Genomic DNA, 17,443 nt, shown 5'->3' with positions numbered 1-17,443 from the left:
TATATACTCATACATAGACAAACACAAGTCTACACTCTGGCAAACGGCAGTATGTCTGCCGTCGGAAAAATTCAATCAACTATCAAAAAGGGGGCGGGCCTTGGTATCTCTCTCTCTTCAACTGAAACCCCTTTGTTCTCCACGTTCTCAGCCAGAGAAAATTCACGCCCACCGCATCAACTCGCTCCCCGTGGTCCATCTATACCGCAAGAAACAGCAGGCACACACACAAATAGTGTGTATCCTGCGGAAAAAGTATGCAACTTGGTGCTTTCCATATCACCAAACCAGAGAAGAAGTCAAGTCGAAATCTCCTCCCCAAAATCCATCGCAGAATTCATCAGCCCCTTCCTGTATGCTTCCCCCAGAACGCCATTCATTGCAGCCAAAGTTGGATGAAAAAACACATGCCCATTCAAGAAGGTCGAATAGATCCTTAGGCCACACCATCTACACCACCGAGAAACCGACGCACACGTCCGATTTCTAGACTGTCCCCCTCACTTTCAACGGCCCGTAACAGTCCATCGATGACGTCGTCAACATGCTCTTCTGGTACTGAAGAGCAGAGGGACACCACGCGCCGATATTTGACTTCCACGTCTTTGCTACGGCCCTTTAGTGTGCCCACGGCCTTGCGTGTCATGTCGGTCCGTACTTTGAGAGCTTGTATCCTTGCGCGCAACAAAGCTGCGCTGGGGAGGCTCGCATCATCCACTGTTTGTGCGGCCAGCTCGGTCTCCCAGGCACTACTGCTGGGATCCATGGGCCCCTGAGTCTGTTCTAGGCGGAGCAGACGGCTTTGCTCCTCGTCTCTGCCTCGAGATAGGTTGTAAATCTTCTGTCGTGTGAGCGACTGTGATTTAGCCGCTGTTTGAAGAGACTCCAGAGTCCGTTTGGCGTCATTTAGTGTTGTCGAAGTGGTTCTGAGCGAAGCATGAAGCGTATCGAGATCCACTTGCTTCTTCTTCAGCTCTGTTTGAAAGCTTGTGGATGTCTCGTTCAGAAGGTGCGTTATCGCTGTGAATGTCAGTCAGTTTTCCAAATAGTATAGCGATGCAAGACTTACAGGTGATGATTTCATCGCTGCTCTCGCGGCTCTTCTGGTTGTTGGCGATGGCACCATTGGCATCGACAAGGTCACCGTTGAGACCATCTTCGCCCACATTACCACCGACGCCAAAGTCTTGCGGCCGTAACCCAGCTTTGTTCGAAATGCCGGGATCTGCTCCTACCTCAAGCAACTGGGATATTATGCTCCTGTTTCCAATCCGGGCAGCAATATTAAGAGCTGTGTCACCAGCCTTGTCTTGGGCATTGACAATCTCGCTCATGAACCGGCCGAGATTTATCCTTGGACCAGCGTTACCATTTCCGTTGGCGGTGGCCTGACTGCTAGGTGCGCTGCCCTGTCGCACGACCCATTCCAGCAAGCTTTCAAGATAGTATCGACTTGAGTGACTCCGACCCTTCACGGCACTTGTCACAGCAATGTGGTGCAACAAGGTCCTACCTTTGCTATCCCTGATTTCGATTGTACTGCCGATCACGTCAAGCAAATCTGGGAACGAGACTTGGTCCGAATTGTTGGTAACACAACAAGCTCTCATCAGGGCAGTCTCGCCACCTCCATTGACACGGCATGGGTCTGCGCCAGCTGATATCAGCGCTCTCAGCAAGGGCAGCCGCGCCAGTGTTGCCGCCCAATGAAGAGCAGTATTACTAGCCGAGTCTATAGGGGCATCGAGGTCAAGGGGCGTGAGTGTCTGCAAGGCCTCACTCTTAGAAAAGTCCTTAGCACTGGCATCCAAGAAGAGGGCCATCAGCATATTCCGCTTCTGCTCAGCCTCAGAAGATACCTCATAAGCTAGAGGCGGCAGAGGAACGCCGTCATCCGCTGCGTGCATATTGAGTCCGGCGGCGGAATAGATGAAAGACTCATTGGGCTCAGTGGGTGAGCCGGGGAACGTATTGGCATACATCTCCATAGATTGCGATGCGTAGCCGAAACTGTCTGCCGGCGTAATGACTCTCTGGCGCTTCCGGGCAGGCTCATCGCCGCCTTGGAAGATGTTTGTGTTTTGGGTGGAATAAGCCGAGTCCACATTGCCATAGTCTGACACAAAGCTCTGTTGCGAGTTACCGGGGAAATCATCGGCGTTTTGCATCGATGATTGGCGACTGAAACTGGGTGGCCTGGCTGATCCATGACGTCCCCTCGGGCCCGGCGAGTCAAGGCGAGCCTTGCTGATAGCTGCGACTGCATTGGAAGCCGAACTCGAGATGTTCTTGAAAAAGGTTCCAGAGAGGCCGTTGGTCCGAGAATCCGTAACGTTGTTCTGGTTGTTGTACATCCGCTTTCTCTGCGCCGCCATGGCCTGCTCCTTGGTCGGGGTATTAAAGTCGCCCCTGCCGGCGATGCCTCCATCTTGACCCATGTCGTACGTTAACAGAGGACGCAGGAGTTCCTCAACACCGTACTGGCGGCAGACTTCGACACCACGTTCGAATTTTATCCAAGTCCCTTGGTACTTTCCATAGCCACCTTGGACCTTTTCGTGCTCACCCGTCTGGATCTCCTTCTCGAGTATCTTCGTGCGCTTGCCTTTATCGACGCCGGCCACTTTAAGGATTTGAGTCGCATTAAGCCAGCTGTCGTTTCTCCGGCGCATGACTGCTATCCCGTTCACTTCCATCTCGTATACGTCTACGCCCGAGTACACGGCCTAGATTCAGGATAAGCAAGTGTTAGTGGGGACCACATAGAAGCGACGAGTATGGCTTGATATTTCAAGGCGCAGAACAGGGGGAGAGAAAAAGAGACTAACCGAGTAGATGTTAAAGCCATCATTAGGCGGCTGTTGGCTGTTGCTATGCGACAGGCGTGATTGTGAATCTGAGAATTGGCGAAAGATCTGCTGTGAGGAGGGCTGGGTCATCGTGAAGGACTGCTGCGACGAAGGTTGAGGTTGCGACATCTTGAAATCTGGATGCGCAGGGGCAGCATTCAAGGTACTGCTGGACGAAGTTGCCAACGGCTGGGATGCCGAAGCAGAAGAGGAGGGCGCGCGAGGCGCCTGGGTAAAAAAGGTCGACGAATTGGTGGCCGCCGAGAGGTTTCGATTGTGAGTGGTGGGAGTTGAGGTTGTCGAAGGCGAGGCCAGGGTCGTGGAAGCGCCGGTGGGGATTGTGGTCGGATTGGTGCTGATGCTAGTCGAGGCCATTCATTCAACCATGGAAGTCTCTCTCCTTTAGTGACAAGTATAGGTGTGTATGTGTGTCTGGGCGCTCAATTTCGGGATGAAGTGTGAAAAAGAAAGCCGAATGCCAGCAGTAACAAGGACCAGGCCGTCAATGGTTCAGGAGGCCGATGCTGTTGCTTTTCTTATATTCTTGCTTATCCTGTGCATGTGGTGTGGACATGAACCTGCCAAGCGGAACGATATGTACTTGCGCCGAGGTTGGGGGAGTTTTGTGCAAATGCCGACCGTCTTGCACGGAATCAAGCCGACAACAGGCGTACGGAGTATACAAGCAAGAATGGGATTGTGGTAGACTGCAGGAAGATCAAAGACCTTGTCGAGCTTCCAAGTCGATTGTCGCAACGCAAGTGTGCAGTGGTGAGGGATAAGCGACAAAAGATGGTTGGTTGGCTGGCCAGACCAGGGCAAAAAGGTGCAGTTGTGAGTGAGGATACTCGGTACGGAGTAGGCAGGATGACTTATGGCAACACCCACCGGTTCGACAAAGCCTGCGCTATGGATGGAGCAAAACGGATCGACCAATTCTCACAGGCCCCGTTGGATATATGGACAAACAGCAGCTAGAGCTACCCTTGAGCTGGAAATTTCAAGCCTATGTCCAAAAGGAGGAATTCAATTAAAGTGGTGAACGTGGAAGAGCGTGTCAATCTCGTGAGACCGTGACGGGAGACGGGACGTGTTCTGGTCGTGTAGAGGCACGGGAAATTGGGGTTTGGGGGGAATTGAGGAACAGGCTGGGCACGCGAAAGAGACCGCACTACTGACGCACTGATGCAAAAATCACCAGCCAAGGTCGCTGTTGCTGGGGGAAAGGTCGTCCGAGGTGCACGGTCCGTTGCTTAACAGATTTGCTCAGGAAGGCAGGCAGGCAAGGAGCGGGGTTATTGGCTGTTTGCTCGGAGCGGGGCATGGAGAGAGGTGAGCTCATGAATCTAACGCGATTACGGCTAGCGCCACTTGCACCTGCAGCTCATACCTCATTATCTCACCTTGGCTCACCGAGAAGGACTTTGAAGCTCTCTTGGGCGAAAGTGGAAAGTCAAGCCAAGAGCCTGCCTACGTGAATTTGTTCAAGTCGCCAACCTCATCTTTCTATACTATACCTGCCCCTTTTTGATAGCGGCGAAAAACCGCTATCCATTCTTGTATACTAAAGATTGGGGCTATCATACTCTTGGTGCTCCCAGACGTTCTTTACCGCTGCGCCCAGCCGACCTTCTTTGCCCAGTCAATGTTTGCCGAAACCTAGACCTTGGGGTGCTACACCAACTCCTTCCGACCCCTAAATCCAAGCCACGATGCCGTCTCGACTACCCCATCCCGACTCTGCCATACACCTGTATCGGCATCTCCTTCGCGAAGCTACATACGTCCCGCCTTATTGTCGCCCGTGGGTGACCGAAGTAATTCGATCCAAATTTCGCGACGATCGTCGGCCCAACATCCACAAAGCCCATCAATCTTTACGCTACTTACGCTCTGCCAACTCAGGACACCTTGACCGCACGCGTCGTCTCTGCTTTCTTGCGTCTGGTAGACTGGGTAAAAGAAGACGTCTGCTAGCATCCTCCTCCTTGGGCAAAGAGCCTGCAGAGAGTTCGGAGGCCCTAGAGCTGAAACCCCTATTCCCACCAGCAACAACAAACGGGAAAGAAACAACCGCCGCAGCGAGTGGTTCGAATCGCAAGCCTCAACCCGACGATACTCTTATTGAAAGCTGGTTAGATAACTGGGACGTCGAAAAGATCAAGGCTATCGCAGGAGCCCAGGTTCGGAGCCCCAATACCAACTGGCCAAAGCAAATGCGCAAGACCTATGATCCTGCCTCGGCCCTGCCCAAAATGAACGCCTGGGGTAAACCGTTCAAGCCCCAAACAACCAAGCGGAAAGAGCAGAAACACTACGCAAGGGTATTGGCCGACTTGATGCCTCCGGTGCCACAAGGCGAATGGGACCTGCTGCAAGACCTGAGTATGGGGCAGGCAGAAGCCAAAATGTTTGACGTGCCAACAAGACGACCGATCGCCACTATGCCCGTGGCTGTACCGAACTCCTCGGCAAATACGGCTCACGAATGGAATTGGGAGGCATACGCCACGAAACCCGTACGAGCGGTGGAACGCGGCAACTCTCGAGTGTTCAAGTCATTATCCGGTGCTCACGATACGGACCCTCGTGGCCAAGGCAGACCTATAGGAGTGAAGTCGTTTAAGCCTAGAAGGCTTCGACGAAGCATATACAGCCGCGTATGGGAGGCAACCCCAATTCTGCAAAAGTCTAAAGGGAAAGGGAAATTTCAGGTCACATTCGGAGCAGCACGCCGAGAACTATCACCTGCAACAACTTCGGACCTGCAGTTCTTCTCGGGCGTTGACGTACAAGGGGCTCGCCCAGGCGGTACAAAGGCCCACAAGGGAAAGGGTTGAAACCTGCGAACCTGCATGTTCTGTCATATCTATGTCACGGAGCTTCAGTGCACACGGGGCAAGACGGACGAAAGGCATGTTTCAGTCCAGCAAGCTCGCCAGCTTTGTCAAGCCCTCCCTTTCGACCCGCATGCCGACCCATTCGCTCTGCGGTATCGCGCCTATGGACTCGTAGAACTTGATGCTGGGCTCGTTCCACTTAAGAACCGACCAGTCCAGCCGGCCACCTTTCATCGCCTCCACCTCCTTGGCCAACTCGACAAGCAACCGCTTGCCGTAGCCCTTCTTCCGCTCCGTCTCGCGGACGTAGAGGTCCTCGAGGTAGATGCCGGCTTTGGCCCGCCACGTGCTATAGTTGTAAAAGTACAAGGCCATGCCCACGGGCTTCTCTTCTTCGTTGAAGAGGATCAGGCAGCGCGTCGGTCGCGAAGGGGTAATGGCCTCGGTGTTGGGGGCGGTCGACGTCGAGCTCACGCCGTCAGGGGCAAGGGCTATGGTGTCGAGGAGCGTGGCCTCGGTCGCCTCGACCGAGTGGAGCTCGTGCTCGTAGTCTGCTAGTTCGCGGATCATGTCCAGGATCGCAGGTACGTCTAATTTAGATGTTTAGTCTACAATGATTTCGTGACCGTTTGAGGACTGTGTGATACTTACCCTCGCGTCGCGCATGGCGCACTGTACAAGGTGCTGGGGCCATTGTTACTGTAAGTGGTGCTACTGCTTTCTTGGAGCTTTCCAGCTGTAAGTAGGACAAGGCTTGGGCGCAGAAGGGTGGCAAGTAGAGAAACAATTGAACTCAAGCACTAGCAGAAGTGATCATCCCACCCAGCTACTACGCACTCACTGCATTATGTACGACACATATGTACGTACGCCCTTCCAAGCTCATGTCGCTGGTCAAGCTAGGCTCGTGGTGGGGGTAGCATGCGGCGCAATGGCAGAAACCCAACCCCATCTAACCTTTGAGGCCTGGCATGCCTGTTTTCCCCCGCAAATTGGCACTGCGAATCGCCCATTCCCGTTCTTTTAGCGTCACCGCCTTTCTCATGCGTCTAAACTCTGTATTATTTCATTCTTGATCCTGCCCCGAAGTCGGCATTCAAGGCCCATTTCGCTCACATTGTGGACCGTGAGGGATATAATGATTTCGAGAGACTCATGCTTCTACACGAGTCATTCGTTTATGTTTGACATGTTTGAAATAACTGCAACGTTTGAAAGAACTGCAGCAGCAGCTTTCTATTTTGAGAGATCATTATTCACGAGACCTTGGTTCAATGTAGATGATCGTTCCAGGCTACTGGTGTCATGCCGAATGGATATCTAAATATATATCTACCTACTCAATTGCTCACCAATACACATTAATCATATTCTCAACAGATGTATTGCTATTGTGATTCGTCAGTGACTCTTTGTGCTTGCAGACACCGTCCATTCTTGTCGAGTGACGTCCGATGTCCCTCCTGATTCGGTATGTATCCGTGTAGCGATCGAGTAATCCTAAATCAACATCTTGCTGCAGGGAACAGAAACTCACAGTATGTATTTCAAAACGCCCAAAGATATCATCCGCGCGGCACTATCTTGGTGTAGGGGAAGCCGGGATACTTGGGCATTGAGAAACAGAACAGCCCCTTCAGTCGTGCCATCTACCACCTTCTTCACCGACCCGAGCCAGGTGTCGTAGTCCTCCAGCTTGGCCAAAGCCATAATCCATCGCAGGTCAGACACTACCGACGATGCCCGGGCTCCGGCGAGTACATCATACCGTCGGGCGCCGCCGTGACCTCCACCCTTTAACCCGCGGGAAGACGCTTGGCCCTCGGGACCGCTAGCTTCCTAACGTTAACCAGGGCGTCATGACTCGGGAACCCGAACATGCTGGACAGCGGCTCGGCCGTCGAGAGGTGGTAGCCATGCAAGTTAGTGCTGTCGCTATCGAAGCCTTAGGGATAGGCCGCCATGGTCTTGTCGGCCGACGGCACATGCACCGGCCACGCCTGCGTCCACTTCGAGCGCGCCAGGTTCGACATATAGGCCAGTGGCGTGTTGACCTCCAACCAGTCAGTGGGTTTGACAGATGTACCGTTAGGGTAGGTGTACGTGATGCGCGCGGCAGTGATAGGGTCGGGTCGTAATGAATGTAGTCACTGCTAAAGCACGAGTGAGGCAGGCCCGATGCACAGTACACTCAGCTCTTTGTCATCCCCAGAGGCGACCTGGATGTAGCCACCAAACACGGGCACCTTAAATGGCATCGCGCGCGTAGACGGGGAGAGGGTGAAGCTGAACATCTTGAAAACCCCCGCCGTGGGTTTTACTACTGTTGGGGTCGGGGACGTGGCGGAGCCGTACTTGCTCCATGTAGGTAACGCGAGACTGTAACCGCCATAGGCCGCTCCTACATGCGACATACCATACGTTTCGAGGTCGGAGAGCAATTGAATGGCGACGGTCAGGATAGCGATGCCGTACACGCCGCGCGCCACGTCCGAGATGGTCAGTTGGCGCGGACTGATTGTGTACGCGACATCATGGTGTCTTTAGGATTGACCAACCTGCTGAAGAGTACTTTGTGCGCATAATCCTATCCCGGAACCTAATCGAACGTGCCACTCACAGCCTGCGTTGGGCTGGAGACGGTGCTGTCGTCGAGGAAGAGCTGGTATTTACCACTACCCCGGGCGACGTCGTCGTCTCTAGTCAGCGACTTTCTCGTGTAAGTGTCGACGACGGTGAAATCCCCCGCCCCAAACTAACCAGCTGACGACAGGTCGTAGTCCTCGAAGTACAGGGTCGACGTCTCTTGGTATAGACCCATCATATAATTGGGTTCATAGTTCTGGGCGCATGCCATAGTGTCGGTCAACCGGCAATCGCCTGTGACTCGGAATGCGATGGCGGTGTTTGCTGAATTTCCCCTGGTTCTCAAGCTGATGGATGGCCTCGTCCTAGTCATCTCTCCAACAGCCTTCTTTGATGATTTAAAGACCTAGCCCCTCGTACTCCTCCAGTGGCTAGAGAGAAACATGCGGGACATCAGTCACTTCCGAAACCTTCGCATTTCATACCAAAGGGAAGTTCTTGTTGGACACGGCGTTGGCATTCGGGATACTCGATAGCTTGCTGATCTGGCCCGCATCGCAGAGCGCCAAGGTACACTTGCTGAAACCGTTGGGACTTCCGGCCGCGACAATGGCAGTGATTACCGCCCTTTCAAGCTACGTGCTCACTTCAGCGAAGCGGTCGTTTCCGTACGGCGACTGCTGGCCGAAGTTGTTGGACAAGCTGCCCACATCCACGCTGTCCGCTTGTGCCTCCAGAGCAGAGGCAATGACGCTATCGATCGTGCCGATGTTCCAACAACCAAGCACACTGTAAACGTGAGGCTCCGCTTCAGAGGCTACAGCAATGAAATTGTACCTTCGGCTGGAGTCTAATGGGTTCATTCCGATGATGCGTGCCTCGAGAGTAGCTAACTGCCCCGGATCTACCTGTCAAAAGGGAGAATACCAGCTATATCGGTGGCGTGCCCAGCGCCTTGACAGATACCCAACGGGTCGGAGCTCTCATGGCTCTTGTCGTCGTCTGTTTTTGAATGAATATCCACTGACGCTCCCGGGTCCGTGTCCGGCACCGCGTGCTAGATTCGAAAGCCAACGCCGGTATCAATGACACCAATTTTGACCCCTTTCCCTTCGTTACCAAAGGCGTGGAGTTATCCACATCTCCATTTTGAAGAGCAGAAACAAGATTTCCTCCTGAGCATGCGGCAATAGACTAAGACAACCTTTCTGGCTTCTGCCTTGCGCCATATGCATTCATGGGGAAATCTCTAACACAGGATTTCCCAGGTTTGGGTTGGGGATACACGCAGTAATAACAGGCTCGGTATAAACAACACCTGGTACCGCTTCAAGCCTTGCCCTAATCTCGGCGGTTGTACACTCAGTTTGCACATTTCTCGAGAAACCGGTGGAGGTACCGGGTGTGTCAAGACTTGTGGTGGACATCATATTGCAAGGCAGTTTTCGCAGCTCTCTGATGGGAGACTGAGTGTTGATCGACCGAGCGACTGGGTATGACTTCCTGCAGTGAGAATGGCAATGCAGGCCTTGTAGAGTCGGCTATGGACCGAGGCAAACCAGGCTATAACAATGCATACGACAGCTAAGGGACGTATGTTGGATTACGTCGGTGAACAGACCTCAAGACGGTATATATAACGGGCAAATTACGGTTACTCCGAGTTAACGTGGATACACCACAAGCCACATTCAAAATGGTTCTTGGGTCTGTAGACAAAGCTGTTTCTGGCTGACCACCCCTATTCACAGCTCTTTCGGTCACATTCGTCCTAGGTTACAACTCGACTCAGTGCAAAGGGGAGGTGCATGCGAGGCGAGTTGAGTGAGAACCTTCCCGCAAAGTAAGGATCTTATGTGACCAAATTATTGGGAGTTTGTAATGTACGTGTGATGCTGAGGCTTGTTGTTAAGGGGCATCTACTCTTAGAGAGCATATCATCAACGATAGAAATGATCATCAGGTGCATGCCCAACCTAAGCCAGCCAAGTAAGGAGACTCCCTATCTCATTACGAGTGTCATCTCTTGAGTCTTATGTGAAGTGACAACTGGAACAAGCAAACCAAGCAAAAGCACATATCTAACAAGCGATTTACAAGTGTCAGTTCCAGCGATTCCGTGATGAGAATCGTGGCACTTTTTCTACGATCGTGAACCCGTCTAACAGAGCGTTCGTGCTGCCGCGGTATGTGCGTTGGCCATCTATAAGACATCACAGCCATGTTGATGATAAGGTGAGCTTACGACTCTTCATACTGAGGCTCGATACTTTGCAGGCGGGTAGCGCGATTTAGAAGCCAAGGTGCATCCGAAGGAATGCGTCCCTCCCACTTCCAGGAGCTCTGCAAGCTGATTAGGTGGATGCCACCTTCCACCTCAAATACTGATCATATAGGAAACGGTTGCTCCACGAAAACATGATGTTAGTAAGACCTTAATATACTTGACTGAAGGGCCCAGTACTACTAACAATCATGGTTCGTTTGCTTCAGATCTCGGTGGGAAGCAAGGGTTGCGACTTGAATCGGCTGTGACGCTGGAATACAGATGGATATTGGACTTATAGAGTCAAGTCAAGTATTTTTACACGCATATATGGCAGCTAGATGTGGCTAACTGCCCATGATAGTTCCCACACCCAGTATCGATATACAACGACACAACATCCGTACTCGTTTGATTGTATGTGATCAGGTAAGGGGCGTCCTATCTCTGAACCTGACACCACACTGGTATCACGAGGTCTCTAGAATTTAGCTATTGATAAGACGCCATGTCATGACGAACTTAGTCTCTGGTATTCGTGGTAGATGTGCCTTGAGAGCTTGATAGCACCTAGAGAAGTCTACATACACAGACTCAAGATAGACGACATTCATGTGATATTACCAGCACGATCGAAGCTCCAAGCAACACCTGCATCTACGTTTATCAGACCACAAAGGGGTCTTTTAGTTACAGGATAGCCCTCATGGTGCATTTGCAGGAGATTTGGGATCAACCCGAAAATAGGGATGGGATACTTAATTCAAATGCGTGTGTGCAACCGTTCAGAGCTTCAGCTCTGATATACCAAGAATACTCCAGATACATCTCTTCCCACAACATTACACCGAAAAGAAGTATCTCAATTACCATTTCGCCGATCAATGCAAAGTCATCCAGGAACCCCGTCATCACAAGCAAGGAAATGCTGACCATGCATCGTATAACGAAGATTGGCCAATGACAGCATCGGCCAACACATGATATGACATTGCTGCGGCAGTGCCTTGACGACCGTCACACTATTCGAGATTGACTTCGCCTACTACTGCCTACCTGCGTAAAGAGGGGAATCTGCTTGCTTCAGGCCGGGAATAGTATCAGCACGTATTCCCTGTCGCTTACTTACTGTCATCTGTGCTGCCGGTCGAAGCGGCTTGGCAAAGTGGGAAGGAGATTTTCGGTGACCACCACCGTGACGGCCCCCAATATGCATACCATGATACACACCCTGCCCTCCTCTCAACGAATAAGGTGTGCTACGTTTCACGCTCATATTCACGTCATCACTCAACCGGGATGGGCGGTATCGATCTGCTAGTCTGATCTGGTGAGTATGTATGTAATTCTAGGTAGGGTCCAAAGTCGACGAAAACAAAAGGCGGTTATGTGCTATGTGTGAATTGACCCACTAGCATCAAGCCACCGTATATTGGGATGTGCGGTTGCCACGTGGATAATGAGGGCCAGTGATGGTCGGCCCCGAAAGCCCTGCTGCTGCTGCTCATCCCTAGGGCCAACGTCTGGTATGTAGCTAGTCGAGGGCCGAGAAAGGATCAGCTCTCCACAAACGATCGACCCGGATCGTCCTACTTGGGCCTGGTGGCTTTACCTGACAGTTTCATTGCCAAAATGACCAGAGTCAGCGATTCACCATGGCTAAAGTTGGTAGATGTGGTTGCTAGGAGAGAAAAAGATAGAGAGGAAGAGGACCTTCTGGAACAGGCTATACGGCTCTCGGCGGTCAGACTTCATCACCGCATCCAGATACACCTGTCAATATTCCAGAACACCATGCGAAATAGAGTTTCAATCAATAATATATTAGTGCTAGTCATCGTATCATGGTGGGGCAGGGCCTCCAAAGAGGACGACGATCCGGGATCACGCGATTGATGATGGGCATGCCCGTTTTCTCCTCCGTTCTCCGAATCTAGCATCGAGGCTAGGCTGGCTCGAGACAAGCCCATCTCCCTTCTCTCTCTCAGCTCTCGGTTCACGCCCCCTTCACCTTTATTTGTTCTGGCAGTTGGGCGGCCTCGGTGAGGTGGGTCCTGCCTACTCCTTTTTGGACCTGGGCTGCCCCATCCTTCCCGCTCCTACCCATGTCCGAAAAGCTATGAACTTTTTTTTGTCTTTTTTGGCTTGGGGGGAACGGACAGGGGGGTGTAAGGGGGCACAGAGAAAAAGCAACGAGCTGTGGCTGACAAAAGAATCAACCACGCATGGAACTACCTGGGATCGGCGGACAAGGGCTGGCGGCCGTCCAGTGGCATGTCACCAATAGCGGTTCTTGTGGAGCGAAGGGCCTACTACTATGCGTGTAGCCGTAGTGAAAGTGAATGGGCTGTAGTGTGCGCACCACCCCTGCCCACCCCCTTCTTCTTAAGACTTCTTCTGCTTCTTTTGCTACTACTACCAACTACTACTACCACCACTTCCACCAGACAAGACCGGGTCAGGGCAGAGCCGATAACACTTATGTCATGGTGGTTGCTGGCCCTTGCTCCTTTGCTCCCGGAGACACATCCGAACTTTGTTTTCTCACTCTCGACCAAGTAAACTAGGCTATCGCTCTCCCACCAATCTGCCAATCTCCATCCCATTGTGAGTCAATTGAAGTTTGTTTCCCTCGAATGCACCATGCAAGTCAATGCCACTTTCCTGTCAGAGAGCTTTGCACGTCGTATCGTGAAACCTATCTTCTGGAGCTCGTAAGACATCCGGGGTCATTAGCCTCTTCATGGCGGCCTTCTCTCGTCCTTCTCTGTAGTAGTAAGCGAGCGAGCGAAGGAAAAGTTTTCGGCGTCGGAAGTACAGACCGATGATGTTCGGTGATTTGGTGTAATCTAGAAAGAAAGAAAACCAGAGAGGGCTATGGCTATCGGGTGCGTCATTTAAGATCAAGCACTGCGTGATCTATATCCAGCGAGCCCAAGGGCCCACGGCGACGGGAGCTTGCATCGGTAGCTTGGGAAACGTGCTGTTCGCTCGTCTTGGGAGTCAGGGATAGCCCTTTCGTCGAATCTCCACATTGGTTGCCTCCCTTTTGCGCAATTGATCGGTAGCACACAGTTCGCCAATACCGTGTCGCCTGAGGCTTGTCAAGGAGAGCGGGCGGAAGGGATAGGGGGAGGAACATCGTTGGTGGTTACAGACCACGGTTGTTCAGTGAGCACAACACCCACGTGCGGTCCGTCGGTCGGTCGCGGAACGCTAAGACATGGCTGCGCTTGCCATGTCGGGTTCCAGATTGACCTCGTAACGAGATCGAGAGTTCATGTAGATTGCATTACCATATTGCTTATACCCAGAGTTAAAAGCCATTCACAGTGTCCCAAATCTCCCAGAGTCAGCCCATTCTTGGAATGTCGGCCCACGCCACTTGGAGCTTGGAGGGGTGGAGGGGGGCAGAGGAAAGAGCAAAACGATGACCGAAGCAGCGACGGCAAAGTCCGTGGCCGACTGACTGCAATTGGGGAAAAGTAATATAACGTCAGCTAGTTTCTGTGGGGGAGCAGAAGGAAGCAAGATGGATCTGATCTGATCTGTTTGTATGTAGGTATCTTGCTGGATGACGGGATGCTTGGCCACTGGCTGGACGGACCCCACCCACCACCGACCATGTCGCGTTGCGTTGCAGTCCTGGGAGCGGGTAGCCGCATACGTTGGACATCGGGTGCGATGGCGGCCGTTGGCCCTCTGTCTGCCCATCCTGCCCAACCTGCCCTGGGGCCCCTGTCCTACTCTATTTCCCCTCGGCCCTGTCCTTGCCCTGGTACTGGCACCTGGCACCTGGCACCTGGCCCTGGCCCTGTAGCCCTCCCTGGTTTTTGCACCCTGGACTTGCAGACCCCGGTTGGCAACTGACTGCTGCTGCTTAATTTCCCATAGATTCGGTAACAGCTGAACGGCCAATCGCAGGCGCGTCGCAGCACGGAATTTGCCCCGATTCCTGTAACATCGCGCTCCCACGGAACTTGCATCTTGCGTCCGTAACCCCCCTGTTATATGCACACACGTCACAGCTCTCACAGCTCTCTCTCTCTCTCTCTCCCCCGTCGCTCTCTCGCCTCGCCTCACCTCGCTCGTCTCGAATCTTGGATATATCGTGACAGGCATCATGCCGTACCTCGTTAGCTAAACAATCTGAGCCACTTTTCGCCTATTGTGTTGACGATGCATTACGGCGTACGATGCATGCTCGGTGCTGCATCGGCGGCGGCCTACATTGATCTGATGTGACTTCCGGCCGATCCTGCTGCCCCTGACTTGTGGGAATGTATAGTCGAGCGAGTTAGACTTAAAGTTTCAGGCCCTGGTTCGAGTATATACTACTAGCAGTGAAGCGTTTTTTGGGTGTGTGTTAATTATGCAATAGCCTCGTCATGGCCGATCCGAGTCCGCATCCGGCTCTGGGGTTGGAATATCACAGTATCCCAGTTGCGTCGAGTCCCAATGGAAGGGCAGACAGGTAACAAACTGACATGCGTGGACCGACGGAGATAGCATGGCCTGCAATGGGAAAGGTCCGGACCCAGGTAACCTCTTGAAACAAGCCATCGTTGATGCCCCGTTCCACTGGGTTGTACACGCGCAGCAGCGAATTTTGATGAAATGCACTTTTCGATTTGTCCTTTACCCCTCACACGCTATTTTTTCTCTCCCCCGTCCGAAAGCCGGGTAGGTAAACTGTGACAAGAGGGAGGGGGGAGACGGGGAGAGGGGAGGACGGACCCGTAAGCTTGTCTGAGGGTCGCACCGCATGTCATGCATGTTCTTGCTACGGACGTAGGTAAAAAGAGCTTTGTGTGGGCTGAGATTGGGCAACACGCGCATTGCTGCAGGATCGAAAAACCTGCCGAGATGAGATACCCAAGCACCGGCTACCTGCTCGATTGGGAACCTCGTCCGTGGTACAGGGCGATTGTCATGTCCAAATCTGGCACCCGGACGAAAAGAGGACAGCATCGCGGCCTGACCTCAGCCCCCAAAAGCGAAAAGTGGTGTTTGAGAAACGCTGGTAACAAGAGCGAGTGATGCACATGGCCCGTGTTGACGAGCATATCAATATCTACTACTACCTAATTAGATAGCAAAAAGGCGTCCACGGTCTGAGATCTGTACGCTAATAATGCGGCTATATCTGAACGTTAGTATACTACTCCCCAAACAGGGTTGCTTATGATTCATGCCCAAACCAGGCTATACCGCTCTTTGCTTTGCATTTCTGGACCCGGCCTCGAGGACTCGCGCCGGATAGCGGCGTATGAGATCAAGATCGCGTATGTAGGCCGTCGAGTAAAGACCCCCCTAGCATGGGTTGTCTACTTGTATGAGCTGCATCGAGTTTGTTTTCAGCGAACAATATACTGCCAGACAACGACCAATGAAAGTCTTGCTGGACGTAATGTGTTATGCTAGGAATCATGCATCGTTGTTGAAGAGGTCGGGTTAAGGACCACCGAGACAGAAATGCGGTCTGATAACGGGTGTACGTAAGCCCCCAGTGCTTACTATTGTTCACTGTAATGAGGCAGCCTGACTAAGCCCCAGGGGGTGCAGCATCCTTAACAAGGACGAACCTGTTCCTCGCTTACTATAGTGTCTACTTGATATAGTGTTCCCGGAAGGGAGAGGCGTGGCGAGCTGCTGGATCATGCATTGCAAATCCATGTCGCTCGTTGCAGATGTCTTTTATATCGCGAAGGGAGGAAAAGTTAATAAACGCCTCGGAGGTGGTTGGCGTGTTATGCACAACAGCAGAAACCAGCATATACTTATGACGCAAACCCATAATAACAGGGCTGCTTCTGCTTCTGCTTCTGCCTGGCTAATGCTGCTGCTACTGCTGCTGCTGGCTACTGCCTGGGCAGGCAAGGAAAAACACGGGACGACGCGTGTCTGCAGGTAAGATATCTCACCTTTGTCCATCGGCCATGCTTCTAGGTGCAGCAGGTAGGGGGTGGGCTGTGGCTATCCAAGCCCTACGAAAACAAAACCAAGATTCTGGGTTCACCCTCGTGGGTGGCGTACATATGGGCTGTTCCCATACGAGGAGGGGACTTGGGATAGAGAGAGATAGAGTAGCATAAATAGGTGTTCGGCACCTGTCCATGGCGTAGCTGTCGTGGATCAGTCGCACAGCGTGAGATCCAAGGGAGCGTATGCCGGCGCCGACCCAAATGCCAGGCTAGATGGGTCTCAAGGGAGACCGCGAGATCTCGAGGACTTTAATATCCACCTGCATGATCTCAAAGCAAGCAAGCGATGTCTTTCGTTTCTGGTTACCAATCTGGGCCAAGGTACACGTTCGCCTAAATAGATTAAGGGGAAAACAGAGAGCGTGAGCGAGGGTAAGATGAATCTGAATAGGACGAAAGAGAAAAAAAAAAAAAAGAGCAAAGCGACATAATAGACGGAACCTGATCGCAGGCAACCCATACGGCGGCGCTCTAGTATCATCACACCGCATCGCGTCAAGGAAGCGGAACAGCCATCCACGCATCCGATTCCATGGACTTTGCATGTCTATGCTGCAACGTGGCTGGGCGGCGCAAATCGTGCCTTGAAAGGCTATACTTTCCCACACCACCAACACGGGACTCTCAGGGTAAGTAATATGGGAATACCATCGGAGCAAGAAACAATTAGCCCGGGATCTCCTGGCAAAGAAAACAATTCAATCAAGTAGCACTTTCTGCCACCCTCTATTGCGTATATGGGACCACTTTTGCGTTAGTTTTTGCGCCCAACGGCTACTTGCAGCTCTTTTTTTTTTTTTTTTTTGCCTCGCTTTCTGGCTTTGCTTGTGGGGAGGATGGAGAAAACAGCAGCAGAAGCCCGCAGCTCATACACACCATCGGAGGGCCGTTGCCGGCCTCCCTCGTATGCTTCCCGTA

The 17,443-nt window shown here is 52.4% G+C and overlaps 4 protein-coding genes across 4 annotated transcripts; 1 reads left to right on the top strand and 3 right to left on the bottom strand.

Annotated features, from left to right (window-relative positions):
* Nucleotides 1-436: 436 nt before the first annotated feature.
* Nucleotides 437-3,224, bottom strand: PG985_003876 (Start control cdc10; the record flags this gene model as incomplete). Its single annotated transcript, XM_066823645.1, has 3 exons — nt 437-1,020; nt 1,070-2,726; nt 2,829-3,224. 3 exons carry the CDS (start codon nt 3,222-3,224, stop codon nt 437-439), a joined length of 2,637 nt encoding a protein of 878 aa, XP_066686805.1.
* Nucleotides 3,225-4,561: 1,337 nt separating this feature from the next.
* On the top strand, nt 4,562-5,689 carry PG985_003875 (uncharacterized protein; the record flags this gene model as incomplete). The annotated part of the gene is made up of 1 exon (XM_066823644.1): nt 4,562-5,689. One exon carries the CDS (start codon nt 4,562-4,564, stop codon nt 5,687-5,689), a length of 1,128 nt encoding a protein of 375 aa, XP_066686804.1.
* Nucleotides 5,690-5,770: 81 nt separating this feature from the next.
* Nucleotides 5,771-6,383, bottom strand: PG985_003874 (GCN5-related N-acetyltransferase (GNAT) domain-containing protein; the record flags this gene model as incomplete). Its single annotated transcript, XM_066823643.1, has 2 exons — nt 5,771-6,279; nt 6,341-6,383. 2 exons carry the CDS (start codon nt 6,381-6,383, stop codon nt 5,771-5,773), a joined length of 552 nt encoding a protein of 183 aa, XP_066686803.1.
* Nucleotides 6,384-8,754: 2,371 nt separating this feature from the next.
* On the bottom strand, nt 8,755-9,138 carry PG985_003873 (subtilisin-like protein; the record flags this gene model as incomplete). Its single annotated transcript, XM_066823642.1, is given in 2 exon segments — nt 8,755-8,910; nt 8,923-9,138. 2 exon segments carry the CDS (start codon nt 9,136-9,138, stop codon nt 8,755-8,757), a joined length of 372 nt encoding a protein of 123 aa, XP_066686802.1.
* Nucleotides 9,139-17,443: the final 8,305 nt, after the last annotated feature.

This window comes from Apiospora marii (assembly GCF_038362585.1).
Source record: "Apiospora marii strain CBS 49790 chromosome Unknown utg000003l_segment0_segment0, whole genome shotgun sequence".
In the NCBI taxonomy this organism is placed as follows: Eukaryota; Fungi; Ascomycota; class Sordariomycetes; order Amphisphaeriales; family Apiosporaceae; genus Apiospora; species Apiospora marii.
The sequence above is the reverse complement of the archived record's forward strand: the minus strand, read 5'-3'. Positions and strand labels throughout refer to the sequence as shown.